This window comes from Drosophila takahashii, chromosome 3L (assembly GCF_030179915.1).
Source record: "Drosophila takahashii strain IR98-3 E-12201 chromosome 3L, DtakHiC1v2, whole genome shotgun sequence".
In the NCBI taxonomy this organism is placed as follows: domain Eukaryota; kingdom Metazoa; phylum Arthropoda; class Insecta; order Diptera; family Drosophilidae; genus Drosophila; species Drosophila takahashii.
Window position 1 is genome coordinate 30,254,757 of NC_091680.1, and position 19,515 is coordinate 30,274,271.

Here is a 19,515-nt window from a genome sequence, read left to right on the forward strand (position 1 = left end):
CAAAAACTGAGAGACTAGTTTGCGTAGAAACAGACAGACGGACAGACGGACAGATGGACAGACGGACAGACGGACATGGCTAGATCGACTCGTCTAGTGATGCTGATCAAGAATATATATACTTTATGGGGTCGGAAACGTCTCCTTCACTGCGTTGCAAACTTCTGACTGAAATCATAATACCCTCTGCAAGGGTATAAAAAAGAGGAGGACAGAAAAATTTCCTAAACCTGAAGATTAAAGAATTAAATAGGCAACTGTATGATTCAAACTCAACCCCAGTACCATGGGAAGAGAACATACAAATTAAAAAAGAATTAGAAAACACATATAGGGAATTACAAGCTTATAAAAATAAGCAGGACATGAATGAAGCGAGGAAGCCTAAGTGCCCTCCTGATTGTAAAGGTCCTTTCGAAAACCCTAATTGTGAATATACATGTTCAAAAATTTAATATATATGAAAGTCTCATTTAAAAGCAATTCAATATCCAAAACAGATCTTACAGACGAGACAGAAAAAATACCCAATATGGGATTAGTAGAAGTTAAGTCAGTGGATTCCACTGCTAATGTAATAAATAAAATTGAATCACAAAATATTGATTTCAAATTAACGAATATTTTACTATCAATAATTGTTTTCTTTATGAGCGCAGATATTTTATATAAGGCCTATAAGTTCCACAACAAATGTGTATCAAAGAGAGCCATTAACAGAAGCCAGGCTAATGATCTGGATAAAATCTAATTTAACAAGCGCCAAACAATATTAATAATAAAAAACAAAAAAAAAAGAAATTAAATTAAAACAAAAAATTAAATTCGAAACAATAATTGTATTGTATATGTACGAGAATTAAAATAACCGTTTAAAAAGAAATAAAAATCATTGAAGCAAAAAAAAAGAAAAAAAAGAAAAATTATTTAAATGAATACAACAGAGTGCCTTAGAGTTATATTGGCTAACGAGCCAAATTTTGAGAATAGGGTATTAGCCTTAATTAGGAACAGAGCAGAGCCTCTATTAATTGCAGATTTTGAGTATGAATACATGAATAGGTACGATCTTGAATTCTCTCCAATTATTCATTGCAGCAGAACGCAAAAGGCCGTAGTACTGTCTACCGTGAGAAACTGTAAAGTATTCTCCGAAATCGACATACACCCAGTCTTAGGACATATTAACGTGCTAAAAATTATGCACAAGTAAAAATTAAAAACCAGAAATGACTAAAACTTTAATATGGAATGGGAGCAGTTAATACTCCATATCCGAGAATTAAAAGAAACATTTGAAAAGTCCTACAAATGTGTAAGCCAAAAAAGGCAAATACAAAAAGAAACAGTAGATAAACATGCAAAAATTCTTGTAGACTCTTACAATCAGGCAAGAACCCTAGTGCATGAAAATAGGGAAATAATTAACAAAACAAACTTATCAAAATTATCTAAAATATTGATAAGGTTGCGGGCAAACCTAATAGCTGTCAAGGATAAGTATGATTTAAAAATATATATCCCGACAATTTTAAATACGCCTTTAACATTAGACCAACAAAAAGCCCTAGCAGAAGAAGAAGATTCAGATATAAGCAAAGATATCGAAATAGATGAAAAAGATCTACACGATCTCTCAATCCCTGCATTTATTAAAGCAGTAGAGTCAGAAACAGAAGAAGAGGAAAATATAGATTCAGATACAAATATCGTAGAAACAAAAGAAAACATAATGGCAGATTCAGCAGCCCAACGGGCATATATTAAAGAAATATCAAGTGCCATTCCGGAATTTAACGGACAAAAACTACACTTGCATAGATTTGTAACAGCTTTGAAGCTGGTTGACCTGACAAAGGGAACGTTTGAAGATTTGGCTGTAGAAGTCGTCAAATCAAAAATTGTAGGATCTACACTATATAAGGTTCAAAATGAACTAACGATAAACGCAATAATCCAAAAACTGCAAGACACTATTGTCGGAGAAACATCTGACGTTGTCAAAGCAAAAATGGCTAAAACAAGCCAAAAAGGCAAAACTGCTGAAAAATTTACAAATGAAATAGATAACCTACGAAAGCTCCTTGAAGCTTCATACATTGACGAAGAACTACCGGCTGAACATGCCGACAAGTTCAGCACAAAGGAAGCTATAACCACAATGATCAAAAATTGTGAGCATGGCCGACTTAAGACTATCCTAGAAGCTGGCAACTTTTCAACAATGAACAGTACGTACAGTGTAGTACTGAGATGACAGGCAACGCCAACTCGATCCTATACACACAAAAAGGAAACAACTATCGTGGTAATAACTTCAGAAATAATTATCGCGGTAGGGGTAACAACAGAGGTAATTATCAAAATAATGGATTTTACCAAAACAATGGTTATAACCAAAATAACGGTTATAACCGAAACTATAATAACCAGACCAACAATAACTACAGAGGTCGTGGTAACTATAGAGGAAACAACCGTGGTGGAAACAATAATGGATATAACTCCAATAACAACATCAACGGTAATAACAATACCAATACAAACGCAGACAGACAAAATACCAACAACAACGTTCGACAAGTACAAACAACTTCGGAAAACCAATAAAGACCCTTAAGATAAAAAACCCAGTAAAAAATACGGTTCACACTATCAATCTTAACTTCAATCTTTTTATTTCACTTAAAAATGAAAACACAAATAAATTATATACATTACTAGTTGATACAGGTGCAGACATCTCATTAATCAAAGAATCATCAGACTCATTTAACAATGTTGACTATAAAAATATTACGCAAATATCAGGCGTTGGCGAGGGAACAACAAGTTCAAAAGGTTTAGCAGCAATAGAACTTCTATCAGGCAACTATGCTATACCACATAATTTCCATATAGTAACGTCCAACTTTCCTATTCCATGTGATGGAATTATAGGAATAGATTTTATGAAAAAATACAATTGTCAAATAGATTTAAAACCAGAAAATGATTGGCTTATACTGAGACCAGATAATCTCCGTAATCCGATTAATATTCCAATAAATCATACACTAGAAAATAATTTGACCATTTTACCAGCAAGATCTCAAGTCATCCGAAAAATAACTATAAATTCAGAAACCAGGTATATACTTATACCAAACCAAGAGATCCAAAATGGAATATTCATTGGAAATTCCATTGCAGATTCTAAAAACACCTTTGTCCGAATTCTAAATACAACAAATAAAACAGCAATTCTTCAATTAAATACACTTAAAGTCGAACCATTGGATAATTACGATATAATTAAAGATAATAAAAATACAAATAACGAAGAAATTTTAGAAAAACTTAACAAAAATTTCCCGCCTCAATTTAAAGAAATACTTAAAGAATTATGCACCAAATACACAGATATATTCGGGATAGAAACCGAACCAATATCAACCAACAATTTCTATAAACAAAAAATAAGAATGAAAGATGATGAACCAGTATATATAAAGAATTACAGAATCCCCCACAGTCAAAAAGAAGAAGTAGAAAAACAAGTGGAAAAACTAATTAAAGATAAAATAGTAGAACCATCAGTTTCAGAATACAACAGTCCATTACAGGGGTACACAGGGGTAAGTGAACCACCTGTGCCAATAGATACTGCTAGTTCCGGTGTAGTCCCTGTCCCTTTAGTCCCTGTATCTGAAAGTCATGCTTCAGAGCCGGCGGAATCAACTAATTCGGTTCAGGTTGCTGCTGGGGGGCGTAAAAATCTCTCAGCTGTACCCAGAGATACAGTAGGTGCCGCTTCTGGCTCTCAGCTGAGTGGGGTTCAGACTGCTGCTGGGGGGCGTAAGAAACTTTCAGTTGTTCCACATAGGAAGCAATTGTTTGTTTCTAGATTTACCCCGGATACTAAATCTGAGGATGTTTTGGAATTCATACGTGAAAAATTCCCATCCGAGGACATTGAAGTTGAACAATTTCGATTTTCGTACGCCCGTAGGATATCTTCTTTTAAAATATTTGCTCCGCCTGATGTGTTTAATGTACTACTATCTGAAAGCTTTTGGCTTAATGATGATTTGGTAATTAAAGAATTTGTTCCCAATAAACCGAGAACAAATAACAGGCCTCCCGCTGTGCCTAATAATCGGCTTTCCACTGTGCCTAATACTGTGCCAAAAAACTAACAGGCTTATTTTTGGCTTATCAAAATGTTAGAGGACTAAATATGAAGCTACCAAAGCTTTATGCTGACTCCTCTGCATTTACTGAAGATATTTTGGCTTTTACGGAAACTTGGCTGAAACCAGAGATATCTGACTCTGAAGTTTTGTCAATGAACTTTAACACCTACAGGACCGATCGCTCCCCGCGTAGGGGGGGTGGTGTACTGATTGCCGTTACCTCTAGTTTAATATCGGAGAGACTTAACATTCATATCCCTAACGATATAGAATTTGTTAGTGTCAAAGTTTCCATTCAATCCTCATCTACTTTTGTAACCTGCTCTTATATTCCTCCTGGCTCTGATTTAATAATTTATGAGCACCATCTGTCTGCTATAAAATCTGTTCTATCCTTTCTTTCCAACAGAGACCTTTTGATTGTTTTGGGTGACTTTAATCTCCCTAATATCTCTTGGTCTCTTCCCACTGACTCACCTGTAGCTGCACCTTTATCTGCCCATGATTTTGTGGATGGCCTTTTGGAATTATCGTTACAGCAAGTAAGCTTTATACGAAATTCTTTAAATAGACAATTAGATCTAGTATTTGTTTTAGATCCGCATGAAGTTACGGTATCTAGAATTGACGCACTTGTTGTACCTGAAGACCAATATCATCCAACATTGGAATTGACAATTGGCCTCCCCTGTACTGATACCCTTTCTCCTTTAGTTCCTCAAACTAAAACGAGATGCTTTCGAAAATGTGACTTTAATAAACTAAATTACATGATTTCGCAATATAATTGGACTGATTTGTACAATTGCACGGATATTGAAAGTGCAATTGAACTTTTCTATAGCGTTTTAAACACTTTTCTTGACGAATGCGTTCCTGACAGGTTTCCTCCAAAGCTAAACAGGCCTCCTTGGTTTAACAATGCGCTTCAAAGACTTAAAAATCTTAAGTCCAACACTTATAAAAAGTATAAAAAATCGGGTAAGCCATCTGATTTTTCGAAATATGTGGTGGCTCGTTCAGATTTTAATGTTCTCAACAGTCATTGCTATTCTATGTATTTAAATAAATGTAAATTCGAATTTTCAAATGATCCGAAGCAGTTTTATACCTTTGTTAATGCCAAGCGTAAGTCTTCGGCATTGCCTTCATCGGTACGTTTAAACTCAAAAACAGCATCGTCGGATTCTGAAATTGCGGATTTATTTGCTGAATTTTTCCAAACTACTTATAGTTCGGCTGTTTGGTCAAATTCTATCTACCCTAACCCCTTAAATAGGGCAAATTGTATTTTTACCCCTGTAATTACCGAAAGTTCTCTCTCAAAGGATTTAGCATCAACAACACCAACGTATTCTCCCGGTCCAGATGGACTCCCCGGGTGTGTGCTTAAGTTTTGTGCCTCAACCATTTGTAAACCGATTCTTAAACTTTTTCATTTGTCTATTTCATCATCAGTTTTTCCAACTATCTGGAAGGACTCTTTCATTATTCCACTCCACAAAAAGGGTGCGAAGATGGATGCCCAGAATTATAGAGGTATTTCTAAATTGTCGGCAATTCCAAAAGCCTTTGAACGTATTATCACCTCTCATTTGCAACATTTATGTTCCTCGCTAATATCACCGTGTCAGCACGGTTTTGTTAAGCGAAGATCGACTACCACCAACCTACTTGAATTGTCATCTATTGTAATTAATGGATTTAACAATAAAATGCAGACCGACGTTATATATACAGATTTCAGTAAAGCCTTTGACTCCGTTAACCACTCTCTTCTTTTATTCAAACTAGACTTGCTTGGGTTTCCATGTAATCTTTTAACTTGGATTTCAAGTTATTTGAATGGTAGGACTCAGAGGGTTATATTTAAGAACGCTGCTTCTAAAATGATCCGCGTGACATCTGGAGTGCCCCAGGGTAGTCATCTAGGCCCTTTGCTGTTTACTTTGTTTATTAACGATCTTCCCTCTATCATAACAAATTCTCGCGTACTAATGTATGCTGATGATGTTAAGCTTTGTTTGACATACAATAATATAGAGTCTGGTTTTGGCTTACAATCAGACATTGATAATTTTCAAGTATGGTGTGAGTATAACCTCTTAAATTTGAACTGCCTGAAATGTAACGTAATGACCTTTCATAGGGGTACTCCTACATTTATAAGTTATTTGCTTCAGAACTTGCCACTTGACCGTATATATTCAGTAAATGATTTAGGCGTTCTTCTGGACCCGAAGCTTAAATTTGACTGCCACATAATGCTGACTGTCAACAAAGCTATGAGTGTTTTTGGGTTTATAAAGCGTTGGTCAAAAGAATTTGATGACCCTTATACAACCAGATTATTATTTACCTCCCTTGTCCGTCCTATTTTGGAATATTGTTCTTCAGTTTGGAGTCCACAATATCAAGTGCACATCGACCGTATTGAGTCGGTGCAAAAAAAATTTCTCCTTTTTGCCCTTCGTAGTTTGAACTGGGATCAAAACGTAAGGCTACCTTCCTACCAGAGTAGATTACTATTGCTTAATTTACCTACACTTGAAAACCGTAGAATAATGCTTGGTACTATTTTTATGCATAATCTTATAAGAGGTGATATTGATTCTGTAGAACTGGTAAACCGTTTAACTTTTAATGTTCCCGTTAGACTAACACGAAATTATTACCCTCTTAATTTGCCTCGATGTACATCAAATTTTACTCTGCATGAGCCCTTTCGTGTTCTATGTAATAATTATAACAATCTTTATCATTTAATTTGCACTTCTACATCTATCCCTGTATTAAAAACTAAAATTTTATCTCATTTGCTTCAATCTTAGTTCATAATCTTTATAATCTTTATATGTCCCGTCTCTATTTGTTTCATGTATTTTCCTGGCGAACTCGCATTTTTGCCCTAATTGATAAAGGGTCCCGCGCGTAACAAGCACGTGCTTGGTATCGTTGGGCCACTTGTTTGTACTGCTCGTAGTGCATCAACGTCCATCATATATTATTAATAGTCCCGAAAAAATCATTACCAAATTGCAATACAAAAAGATGGCGTTTAGTAATTGATTACCGCCAAATTAACATACAAATTTTATCAGATAAATTTCCACTACCAAGAATAGACGATATTCTTGACCAATTAGGTAGAGCTAAATACTTTTCATGTCTAGATCTAATGTCAGAATTTCATCAAATAGAACTCGAAGATACGTCTAGAAATATAACGTCCTTTTCCACGAGCAATGGCTCCTATCGTTTTACACGATTACCTTATGGTTTAAAAATAGCGCCAAATTCTTTCCAAAGAATGATGACAATTGCATTTTCAGGTATCGAACCATCTCAGGCATTCTTGTATATGGATGACCTAATTGTCATCGGTTGTTCAGAAAAACACATGATTAAAAATCTTACAAACGTCTTTGATCTATGTAGAAAAAACAACCTCAAACTGCACCCAGAGAAGTGCACATTTTTCAGACACGAAGTGACCTTTCTTGGACACAAAGGTATTTTACCAGATAGTAAAAAATACGAAGTAATAGAAAAATACCCAGTCCCAACGGACGCAGACAGCGCTAGAAGATTCGTTGCATTTTGCAATTACTACAGACGTTTTATTAAAAACTTTTCCGATTATTCACGTCACATAACTAGATTATGTAAAAAGAATGTTAAATTTGACTGAACAGATAAATGTCAATACGCATTTGAATACCTAAAAACCCAATTGATGAAACCCACATTATTGCAATATCCCGATTTTAACAAAGAATTTTGCATAACAACAGATGCAAGCAAACAAGCATGTGGAGCTGTTCTTACTCAAGATTACGATAACACTCAGCTACCAGTAGCCTATGCATCAAGATCTTTTACGAAAGGAGAAAGTAATAAAAATACAACAGAACAAGAGTTAGCAGCTATCCACTGGGCAATAAACCATTTTCGGCCATATATTTATGGAAAACATTTCACAGTCAAAACAGACCATAGGCCTTTAACCTATCTATTTTCAATGACAAATCCAAGTTCAAAATTAACACGAATGAGATTAGACTTGGAAGAATATGATTTTACTGTGGAATATCTTAAGGGAAAAGACAACCATATAGCCGACGCGCTATCAAGAATAACAATAACGGATTTGAAAAACATCCAGACAAATAATAAAATTCTGAAAGTCACTACCAGAAATCAAAGTAAACAGAAAAATTCCTGCGCAGGAACAGAAAAAGAAAAAATAGATTTGCCTAGGCATATTCTAAATAAAGCTTCTCAGCCCAACGTATACGAAGTCATTGTTAATGACGAGGTACGAAAAGTAGTGACTTTGCGAATAACTGATTCACTTTGCTTACTAAAGAATGGCAAAAAGGTTATAGCAAGAATTGATGTTAGCGATTTGTACACCAATGAAATTCTCGACATAGGTCAGTTCTGTCAAAGGCTAGAAAAAGAAGCCGGTATACTTAATATCAGCCAACTCAAAGTGGCACCGAGCGAAAAGATCTTTGAAACCATTTCAATTGAATCTTTTAAAATTATGGGCAATAAAAAATTACAAACATTAAGAGTAGCGCTACTCAAGCCGGTGACCCAATTATCAAATAATGATAAAGAGAAAGAAGCATTACTGTTTACATTCCATGATGATCCAATACAAGGAGGTCATACAGGCATAGCTAGAACATTAGCAAAAATAAAAAGGCATTATTATTGGAAAAACATGACCAAAGATATAACAAAATATATAAGAAAATGTCCTAAGGGCCGGTTTCTCGAGTGCCGGCTAACATTTCTCGAACAGATAAAGTCCCTGCTAAAGCATTTTGGCTTTCTCGAGCATAAATGTGAGAGCTAACTTTGACAGGGACTCGGAGTCCCTGCTAAGCGTTTTCGACTCGATAGAATGACAGCTGATTTCCCAAAGCCAACTATGAAGATGAAACGAAATCACAGCTGACTTTTCCTTTAAATTATACCCAAACAGCTGATGAAATAATCGAAGCACGCCATTTTTTACCCTTTACAGCACAATTCTGTGCGTTAACAGCACTCTGTAATTGTTTCTCGTTCAGATAAATTAAAGCAGTCGAGAAAGCCGATTTGCTTTTACGAACAGTTTATCTGGTATTTAAGTTTTTCGAACAGATAGCTATCAGGGACTTTGACAGGGACTCGAGAAACCGGCCCTATATGCCAAAAAGCAAAGACAACAAAACATACGAAAACCCCATTAACTATCACCGAAACGCCACAAACGGCTTTCGACAGGGTAATTGTGGATACGATCGGTCCACTACCTAAATCTGAACAAGGAAATGAATACATAGTAACGCTAATTTGCGATTTAACTAAGTACCTTGTAGCAATACCAATCCAGAACAAAAGTGCAAAAACAGTAGCAAAAGCTATATTCGAAGATTTTATTCTGAAGTACGGTCCAATGAAGACGTTCATCACGGACATGGGAACAGAATACAAAAATTCGATAATTGAAGATCTATGTAAAAACTTAAATATCAAAAACATAACTTCAACAGCACATCATCACCAGACTGTAGGAACCGTGGAGCGAAGCCACAGAACATTTAATGAGTTCATCCGCTCATACATCTCAGTTGATAAAACAGATTGGGATGTATGGTTGCAATACTTCGTATACTGTTTCAACACAACACCCTCTAAGGCACATGACTACTGTCCATACGAGTTAGTTTTTGGTAAAACATCTAATTTAGCTAAACACTTCAATAGTATAGATAATATAAAACCATTATATAACACAGATGATTACGCTAAAGAATCTAAGTTTAGACTAGAACAAGCATTTAAGAGAGCTAGATTAATGCTAGAATGCCATAAACACAAAAAAAAACTTAACTATGACAGAAATATTTTGAACTTTGATTTAAAAATCGGAGACCAAGTTTTGCTAAAAAATGAAACAGGGCACAAGCTAGACTTTAAATACACTGGACCATATAAGGTAGAAAGTATACAAGAAAGAGAAAATATAGTAATTTCAAATAACAACAAGAAAGGAAGCTACCTTCGGCCAGCCGAAGCTTATATACCCTTGTAGATGAAAGAATACTCACTCGGTGCAGTTCCAGGGATTCCAGATTCAGCGTTTCGATTTATTTCAATTTTGTTTTTAAGTAGTCAAGAATCAAAACGCCTACTTCCTACAAAGTTACAATGAATTTTCTTATATTTGATTGGGAGCCTTAAGATATAGTGGTCCGATCCGGCTGGCTCCGACATATGTACTACCTGCAATAGAAAGAAGACCTTCGGGAAAGTTTCATCGCGATAGCTTTAAAACTGAGAGACTAGTTCGCATAGAAACGGACAGACGGACAGACGGACAGACGGACAGACGGACAGACGGACATGGCTAGATAGACTCGGCTATTGGTGCTGATCAAGAATATATATACTTTATGTGGTCGGAAACGTCTCCTTCACTGCGTTGCAAACATCTGACTGAAATTATAATACCCTCTACAAGGGTATAAAAATAAGAAGCAAACAGTTCATAAGGATAGGTTAAAAATTTTTATTTCATAATCACTTTAATTCTCTTATATATTTATAACGTATGATCATACGCAATAAGAACCATATAAAAAAAAAAAAATAAAAAAAACAATAATTATATTGAAAAAAAAAAAAAAAATAAAATAAATAAATAATATATAAATATTACTTTTGTTTCAAAACAATACTTTCTAATTCAAAACAATTTTTAATAAGTTAAACTACATAAAAACGAAAAAAAAAGAAACAATTAAATAAAAATATTTTCATTAAATATACACCTAGAAAATAACTCCATATAATTACGTTATTTTTCAAAAGGAGGGAGATGTAGTATGTTCACATATCGAATGCACACTGTACTCAGTGTTACGCATCGATTTAAGTACAGACACCTTATTTGGCATTTTGCATTTGGCCACAATAACAAAACACAAATACATTTATAATCCTAGCAGTTCCCGAGTGCCCGGTTATATGACCGCCCTCGAATGCGTGGGAACTGCAGTGTCAGCATATTTGATATGTGCGACCGCTCCGACGGCCAAGTGAACATAGTATCTCTCTCTCTCTCATATATAAGCACAATTATACATAAGCGGCGACCGCAGCTCTGCCGGCGTCTCTGCCGACATAGCCGGCCGATCTTAGCTTTATGCAAACATGTAATAGAATTAAGAATTCAGATATTAATAATAAAGCTTGGGGAGCGTACCACTGAGTCGCTCCCAAATTCAACAAAAATTGAAGAAATATTAAACATCCTACGCAGCGCAAGTTTGTTTCTAACGCCCACAATCTCTTAAATACGATCTTAAAAATTTCAATATTTCGGAAAAGTAAAAATGCAGTTTTATTGTGTTTATCAATATCTATCGAAATGAAATAATGTAATTTTTTAAATCGGACCATTCGTTAAAAAGTTACGGCGGATCAAAGTTTTTATCTCCTTCTCATTCCCTTTAGCTGAGTAACGGGTATCTGATAGTCGGGGCACTCGACTATAGCGTTCTCTCTTGTTTTTATTTTATACTTTTAAAAATTAAAGCATAAAAGAAACAGAAAAAAAACAGTTTTTAAAATGGTTTTTTGTCGAAATAAAAAGTTTTTTTTTATAAATTTTGACTTTGTCAGTTTGTCTCTGCCACGCCCATTACACTATGCAACATCAAATATTTACCTGTATGCTTTTATGTTCTTTGACGCGGCGCGACTGTGCAACGTTAGGACGCGAGGAGGAAGAGTTTTCCGGCGGGCCATGCGTCAATTGGCGACGCTCCCTATTAGTTGAAGCCTGAAGCGTTTTACGGGTCCGCAGTGTTGAAGGATATGATTAAATTTATTGTTGAAGTTTGAAGTAGTTTAGGGCGAAGGCGGTTGTATAATAAAATTCTCTCACGCTCTTTGCGAATTCGCTCCGTCTTTGTCAACTTTCGTTAAGCTAGGCTCGTTAAAACTAATTTAGATCGACCACATTTATTTTTCGCTTTGCCCAATTAAAATGTATAGCCACCCAAGTTTTCGGTATTTTCGTTGTATTTTTGGAAAAACAAATTATTTGAAATCGTTTAGATCAAACAAAGTAAGTATAAGTGATATTTATATCATTAAAATCGTAGTAATGGATGAAAATCAAGAATATATTTTTTTTATAGAATTAAACATGCTTTTTCTACCCATTACACACTTTCCAACGCAAAAAATAATGAGAAAAGAATATTAATATCCTCCATTCGAATAAAAACTTAAACTTTTATAAACTCAAAATATATATTTCATTTTTTCCAGTAAATTACTTTTAAAGGACACACACGCTTGCTTTTATCCGTATTACTCTGCGAACAATATTGATCGACTAGTGTCTTCTGGATACAATCATACTCAAACGAAAGAAGATTTATCACAAAGGAAAGTATATCAGTTAACTGTTATTTTTATTAGTAATAAATAATAAATATATTTTACCATAGTTTGCTCAATATTTTTTTTTTTTTTAAAACACCAAAAACGATGATAGCAGTTCATGGTAGAGTTTTTTTTTTTGATATTTTGTTTTTATAAATATTTTTTTAAGAAAAGTGGTTTGATATGTTCGTGTTTTTATTTATATCTCGAGTTGCGCTTAACCAAGTCAGGTGATATGTGCTTTAAATTACAACTATAATGACACCCTTTAACTTTGCCGAATAAAGGAACCGTGTACATTGAGCTTATTGCGTAGCTAGTTGGCAAACTTTGAAAATTAAAAATTTTTTGAGTTTTTACAAATTTCTCAGTCAAAAATGATAAAAAAAAAATTCACATTGTTAATGTTTGCCAACCTGCAGCTCACAATATACTCAAGTATATTATTAATTTTTTTGGAAAAGTTTATATAAAAGCTGCAATATAAAACAAATATCGCCTATACGTTAAACACCAAAAAACTCGGACATGCCAAAAAAAAATTTTTTTTTTAATCTTAAAAAAAATGTATTTTTTTAAACTTGAACTACCATTATGATTTTTCTATGCGAACTAGTTTCTCAGTTTTAAAGTGTAACGAACTGTTTTTAACTGTTTGATCGCTACTTAAACGGCGCGACTAGCTCAGAGATATTGTGTGTTCGTCCCACCAAATTTGTATTGCGTGACTGCCCGTGACCCAAGAAAATGCAGAGATATCCGATTGGGACAAATCGGAAAACTTTATTAGCTTTTCTTTTCGCTGGAATTGGTTTCTTCGTCAGCTGGCTATTGCGGCTGGCCGGGTCGGCGACGTGCCTTCCTCGGCTCAAGATTCACTTCGTGCGTTCTCGGCGGCGCTCCTCGACGGCGTCGCTGCTCTCGTCTCCCTTCGTGGTGCTTGTGGACTCCTGCGGCGTCGTTCTCCAACTGCGTCTCTCCAGTTCCGCCCGGCTTGTAGGACTCAAGAAGTATGCACAACCTTCCTTTCGGGTCCGACCAGAATGATCCTGGGATCACCTGTTTCGTCGTGTTTCCTGGGGTAGGTCTGGCTCTAGCCTGAGCAACAAATGTCCCGACAGGTCAAATCCGAGGATTCAGCCTTATCGTCAGTCCACCGTAACCCCGACGCCTGGCACAAACTCTTGATCCGCGCTTACCCTGCCGGTAGCTCGTCCTTCTCTCGACTCTGCTCCTGTCCTGCACTCGTCTCCACTCCAATCTCTGTGTCCTGCAGATCTTACCGTTGCAGTCTCAGCCTTGGCCTAGCGTCTTGACTCTGATCTGGGCGTTGAGCACTCGGTATCTACGGTACTTTCACGGCCACGCACTCGATTGAATCCTCGCACTTGTATTCTTGATCTCTGGTTCACTGGTTGCACTTGTACTTTCGCTCGCGTATCTTGGTTGTCTGTCCTGTACTCCGGCTGCCAGCGTCGCGTCTTCCGACCGACACGTCCCGTGCCTCCTGGCTGCATGAACTGCGGCGCTTACTGCACTGACTGTTGCGCGAACTCCAACTAACTGCCTTGGGCTGCGCCTGCGCCGTCCTTTTTATAGGCAGCGGCGGGGTCCCGTTATTTCCCTTTTTGCACACGGCTCGCTAGGGTCCAATGTCCAAGTGTGTCCCGTTAGTTCACGGTGCATCCTCTTTGCGCCGGTTCAAAGTCCACGGCTTTACCGTTCGACCTCTTTGCCCTTTGGCGGCGTGGGTCCAAGGTCCAGCGTGGTACCGTTACTTCTCTCTCTCCGCTTTAGCCGGGTCCAAGGTCCAGTATTTACCGGTGGACCTGGATGCCCTCGGATTCTGCCGCATTCTCGCTGCCTTCGCTATTGCTAGGGGCTCTCCTGCCTCGAGATTTGTGGGGAGTTTTACGACTCCTCACAAAAGCTATCGTGATGAAACTTTCACAATAGTCTTCTTTCTATTACAGGTAGTACATATGTCGCACTATAGGCTGGATGACCACTTTAGGTGGCCAAAAGTGATTTTTGGAAGTCTTTAATATTAAGATCCAATGATGTCATTCTGTTAGGATAACATCAGATTTTAATGCTACGTACCAGAAATTTTAACAGAGCCTCGCACTGTTAAGGTACACGCTGTTAAAACAGCTGTTGGCAGTGACGGGCGCACGTGGAGCAAATAATTGGAAAAAATAAGGACTTTTAATTTAATTTAAATCGCAAATTACAACGATTATAATAAAACGTGCTTTACGGCATCGAAAAAGGGTGGATTAATTTATTTTTTGGTATATTTTAAGTGTTAAAATATAAAGCGGGTTCTTTGCAATTGACAGTTTATTTATATCAAAGCATGCAAATAACTGTTAACCGTTTTTTTCCATACGATCTACTCCCGAGAACAACCGAAAATAGCATGCCCCTCGTTCTCTCTCTGCGCAGCACACTTCGTTTCCTTTCGTTTTGGTTTTCGGTTGAGCCTTTTACGTTGAGCTGTTCGTGAGACGCTCTGTTACGAACCTCGTTCAACGAGAGATACGAATGTCGCTCGCACAGGGAGACTTATTAAAAGACCGATTGACTGAAAAAGTCATCGCAAAAAGTCTTTTCACTAATTCAACTATACAATGTATTCCCTTTGAAAGTACGTGCGAGTGAAAGGGAGAGCAATATCGCCCAAGCACGTTAACGTTAACACATGCGCAAAAGACTTTTTGAAACGTCGTTCAGGAGCAATCGGTCTGTAAGCGAGCCGAGCAAAAGTAAGCCGAAAAAACTGCTCGTCAGCTGAGTGCGAGCAAAATTTCTGTACGAACAATTCAATCGGTTGCTCTCTGATTGTTTGCTCAAAGTCTCAGAGAAAAACAGTTATTTGGGGACCGCACGAATCGGTCAACAGTTATTTGCGAGCTATGATTTATATCCTTTTAACTTTTAACAAATCAAAATAAAAACTGATCTTTAAATAGACAAACAAAGAGATTTAGTTTCACCTAAATATTTATACTGGGCTGTAGGGAATTCAATTCTTGTTCATATGAATGTTATTTGAAGGTGCACTTTTGCGCACTTTTTCTTAAATCTGTATTTAAAGGCCTCGACTTAAAACGGCAAAATACACGCAAAATTGGTGTACAAATGTCAAGATACAGTTATCTTTCTAATTATATATTAGTAATTAAAAAATTATTTAACATCATCTTTTCAAAAGAATAACTTTGTTAAAAAGTATTTTTGAATTTTTTGTGTTTCCTATATTGATTTTAATAATAAAAATTCGATTACACCCAACAAAAAAATGGAAGGCACTCAATTTTTTTTTATATTCTTTTCATAATAAACTAAACTAAAATTTTTAAAATTATTTATTTTTATATTAAAGGTTCAATTCAAAAAAGAAAACTTGTGAATGTTGCTTCGTTTTTAAGTTATTAATTAAGGCCACAAAAAGTGGTCATCCAGCCTATAGTGTGTCGGAGCGAGCCGATTAGGACTATTTCTTAGGGCTCCCATAAGAATATTCAAACAAAGTACGCGTTTTGATTTTTGACAACTTAAAAACAACATTTTAAATAAACCATAATATATTTGGAATCCCTGGAAATGCACCTATCAAGTCAGCATTAAAATATAGGTATTGTTTGTGCCTACGCGAATGTAAACACACAGACGGGTCTGCCGGGGAACAGTGATAATTTGCACTGTCGGCACGGAGACGCTTTGGAAGTACGAGGCCTCTTTCCGGAGGTCAGCATTAAAAAATAGGTATTGTTTGTGCCTACGCGAATGTAAACACACAGACGGGTCTGCCGGGGAACAGTGATAATTCGCACTGTCGGCACGGAGACGCTTTGGAAGTACGAGGCCTCTTTCCGAAGGTCAGAAAGTAAGACCGCGGAGTTATAAGATGGATTGATTATAGATTTATTGTGAAGTTGGTACATGCTTATATACTAATTGGAGATTCGGACGTTTAGTGGACAGAATAGCAAAGTCAGGTGTGTTCTAGAGTAGGTCAGTGAAATTGATTACGGTAACAGACTGCGTACACCCAAAAAATGGACTTAAACTAATGTAATATGGACTAATTTTGGACCTAAGGAATCTTAGACTTGTTTTAAGTCCATTGTTGGACTTAACACACTGACTTGTTTTAAGGCCATGATGGTCTTAAAAAAAGACCATATTACCCAAAAATTTAAGCACTTAGGTATCCATCTAAACTTACAAAAGCAGTTAGCCACTTGAAAATTTAATAAGGGCGTAGCCCATAGGAAACTTTGCCAGCTCGCGGTTATTTTGAACCGGGTTCGAGTCCAGTACAAGACATGTTTTATTTTTGTTTTTTTTACATTTATTTTTTAGTTTTATTATTGTTTTTATTTTTAATTGTTATTGGAAAATGAATTTTACAACTGAAAAAAACTTCCAACTCATTTGCGCCAGTGGGATTCGAACCGGGGTCCTCTCGCTTCAGGGGCAGACACCTTACCAGTCACACCATCAGACACTGTTAAGTACATGTGTCTAAGGGCCGGTTTCTCGAGTGCCGGCTAACATTTCTCGAACAGATAAAGTCCCTGCTAAGGCATTTTGGCTTTATCGAGCATAAATGTGAGAGCTAACTTTGACAGGGACTCGGAGTTAAGCGTTTTCGGCTCGATAGAATGACAGCTGATTTCCCAAAGCCAACTAAGAAGTAGAAACGAAATCACAGCTGACTTTTCCCTTAAAATATACCCAAACAGCTGATGAAATAATCGAAGCCCGCTTTTTTTTCACAATTCTGTGCGTTAACAGCACTCTGTAATTGTTTCTCGTTCAGATAAATGAAAGCAGTCGAGAAAGCCGATTTGCTTTACGAACAGTTTATCTGGTCTTTAAGTTTTTCGGACAGATAGCTATCAGGGACTTTGACAGGGACTCGAGAAACCGGCCCTAAGCGACACATAAAATCATTTTTAAAATTTTTAATTAGATAAAAATTATTAAATTATTATGTGTACGGCGCACTCTCTTACTGAGCTAACATCTCATATGGGGAAGCATTTAAGATAAACATTGTTAATTTAAAAGCATATTTAACATATTTAAGATTATTTTTTTACGGGGTTATATACAGTTGTGATAGATGAAAAAATCGGTTTTTTTATTGCATGTTCTTAAAGCATATACTGTTGAGAATACTCTTACAAAAATTCAGAACGATCGGAGCATTTGAACCGAAGTTGTAGCTATTTATAGCGCACTACCTGCACATCGGCCGTTACAAACTTGAAACTCTAAGGGCCGTTTTCTCGTCCGCTTGTTAAAATTAAAGTAGGGTTAAAACCTTGAAATCGTATTGGAAATCAAAGTTTTAACCGTACTTTAAACTTACAGGCGGACGAGAAAACGGCCCTAAACGGTCCTAAACGGCCCTAGGCAATACAATATAGAGTCAAAATCTGCCAAGTGGGCCACCCCTGTTCCGAAGGTCCGATTTTCATCGAACTTTTTTACTTTTCCCATACAAAACGACAAGAAGTGCCTCATTGACAGTTGCGGTCGGCTGACGCTACGCGCGAGTTACCGCACACATTGTTGCGGCCACACCGCCGCCCCCCAAGCCTCAGCGACACAGATAAATGGTCATTAACCCATTCACTGTGTGCACAAACGCTGAGTCTGGAGACCAGCGGAAGCTAGCGGAGCCAGCCGTCTTTTCGTCACCCAGAGCCAGCCGTCTCTCCGTCACCCGAAACCAGCCGCATCGACAGCCACGCAAATATGCAAGATGTGCAAATTCCCCTCTTCCCGTTTTCCATTCCATTCTCATTCGCACTTATTTCATAAGTTAGTTCTTAGTTTCGAAGACAATAAAGAATCATTATAATTTTGACCGAAGACGAAAGAGGTTCTGATTTATTAAAACTTATCGAATATTATTGAAACACCCATTGGACTCACTCGCAATATACCTGGACACTGAAAACACCCCTGGGACTCAACCCACAGTATACCTAGATACTGTAATACTGTAATTCGCGAAAAGAAAAATAAATTTTAATTTTTTTTTACATTTTTTTATGGAAAGCCATAATAATTCTTGAGCGATTAGTGAAAACATCATAAAGATATCTCTTACCGTTCCGAAGTTATGAATTAATGACTGAGTGCAACTTTTTCGAAAAAGTGTCAAAAATGCCATGTTTTGACCCCTATAACTCCGGTAAAACTCAAAATTTCGCAAAACCGTTCAAATGAAGTTCTTATATTTTCGTTGTGAACCGGAAAAGTAAAAAAGTTCGATGAAAATCGGACCTTCGGAACAGGGGTGGCCCACTTGGCAGATTTTGACTCTATACTAACGACATTTTTTTGAATTTTTGATTTGAGATGAACCGTTCTCGGGATATGATGTCCACCGCAAGTCACCATCGAAAAAAGACGATCTTGGAATTCGGCCATAATATTTTTATTATTTAATATTTTTTTATGAAAAAATTAAAAAAAAAAGTACCCAGAAAAGTAATTGATTTCTTCCTGGTAATATTGTATTGATTATAATTTTACTATTAGACTAATTGGATAAAAAAAGTTACAACATCAAACTTTTAAAAACACAAGGCGGCAACACTATTTTGACCGCAGTTGTATGTTTTTAAGATTTTTGACTATGTTTTCTGAAATTTATTTCTGCCATAAAAAAAATCCTAAAATTATTTTAAGTATGGGGTTTAAAAGATAAAGGGTGTATCTGTTAAAAAAAATGTAACATCGAATCAAACCATGCATCCATTTGCCTCTGAGAGCTCCGCAAAGTTGGCCAATTTCAGCATTTTTCGAACTTTGAGGTCCTTTTGCTAAGAATCCTTGCGTTGGGGAACGCAGTCTAACT

At 36.6% G+C, this 19,515-nt stretch overlaps 1 protein-coding gene across 4 annotated transcripts in view; it reads left to right on the forward strand.

Annotated features, from left to right (window-relative positions):
- The window catches only part of nAChRalpha4 (nicotinic acetylcholine receptor alpha4), a 510,593-nt gene that overhangs the window by 408,807 nt on the left and 82,271 nt on the right, over window positions 1-19,515 (forward strand). The window contains exon 10 of one of the 4 annotated variants that reach the window (XM_070215893.1): window positions 12,513-12,710. The exons of the other annotated variants lie outside the window; for them this stretch is intronic. Coding sequence (XP_070071994.1) covers window positions 12,513-12,675 — 163 coding nt within the window. The 3' untranslated portion in view covers window positions 12,676-12,710. Of the gene's footprint in view, window positions 1-12,512; window positions 12,711-19,515 lie in introns of those variants that run through there. 4 annotated transcript variants of the gene reach the window in all.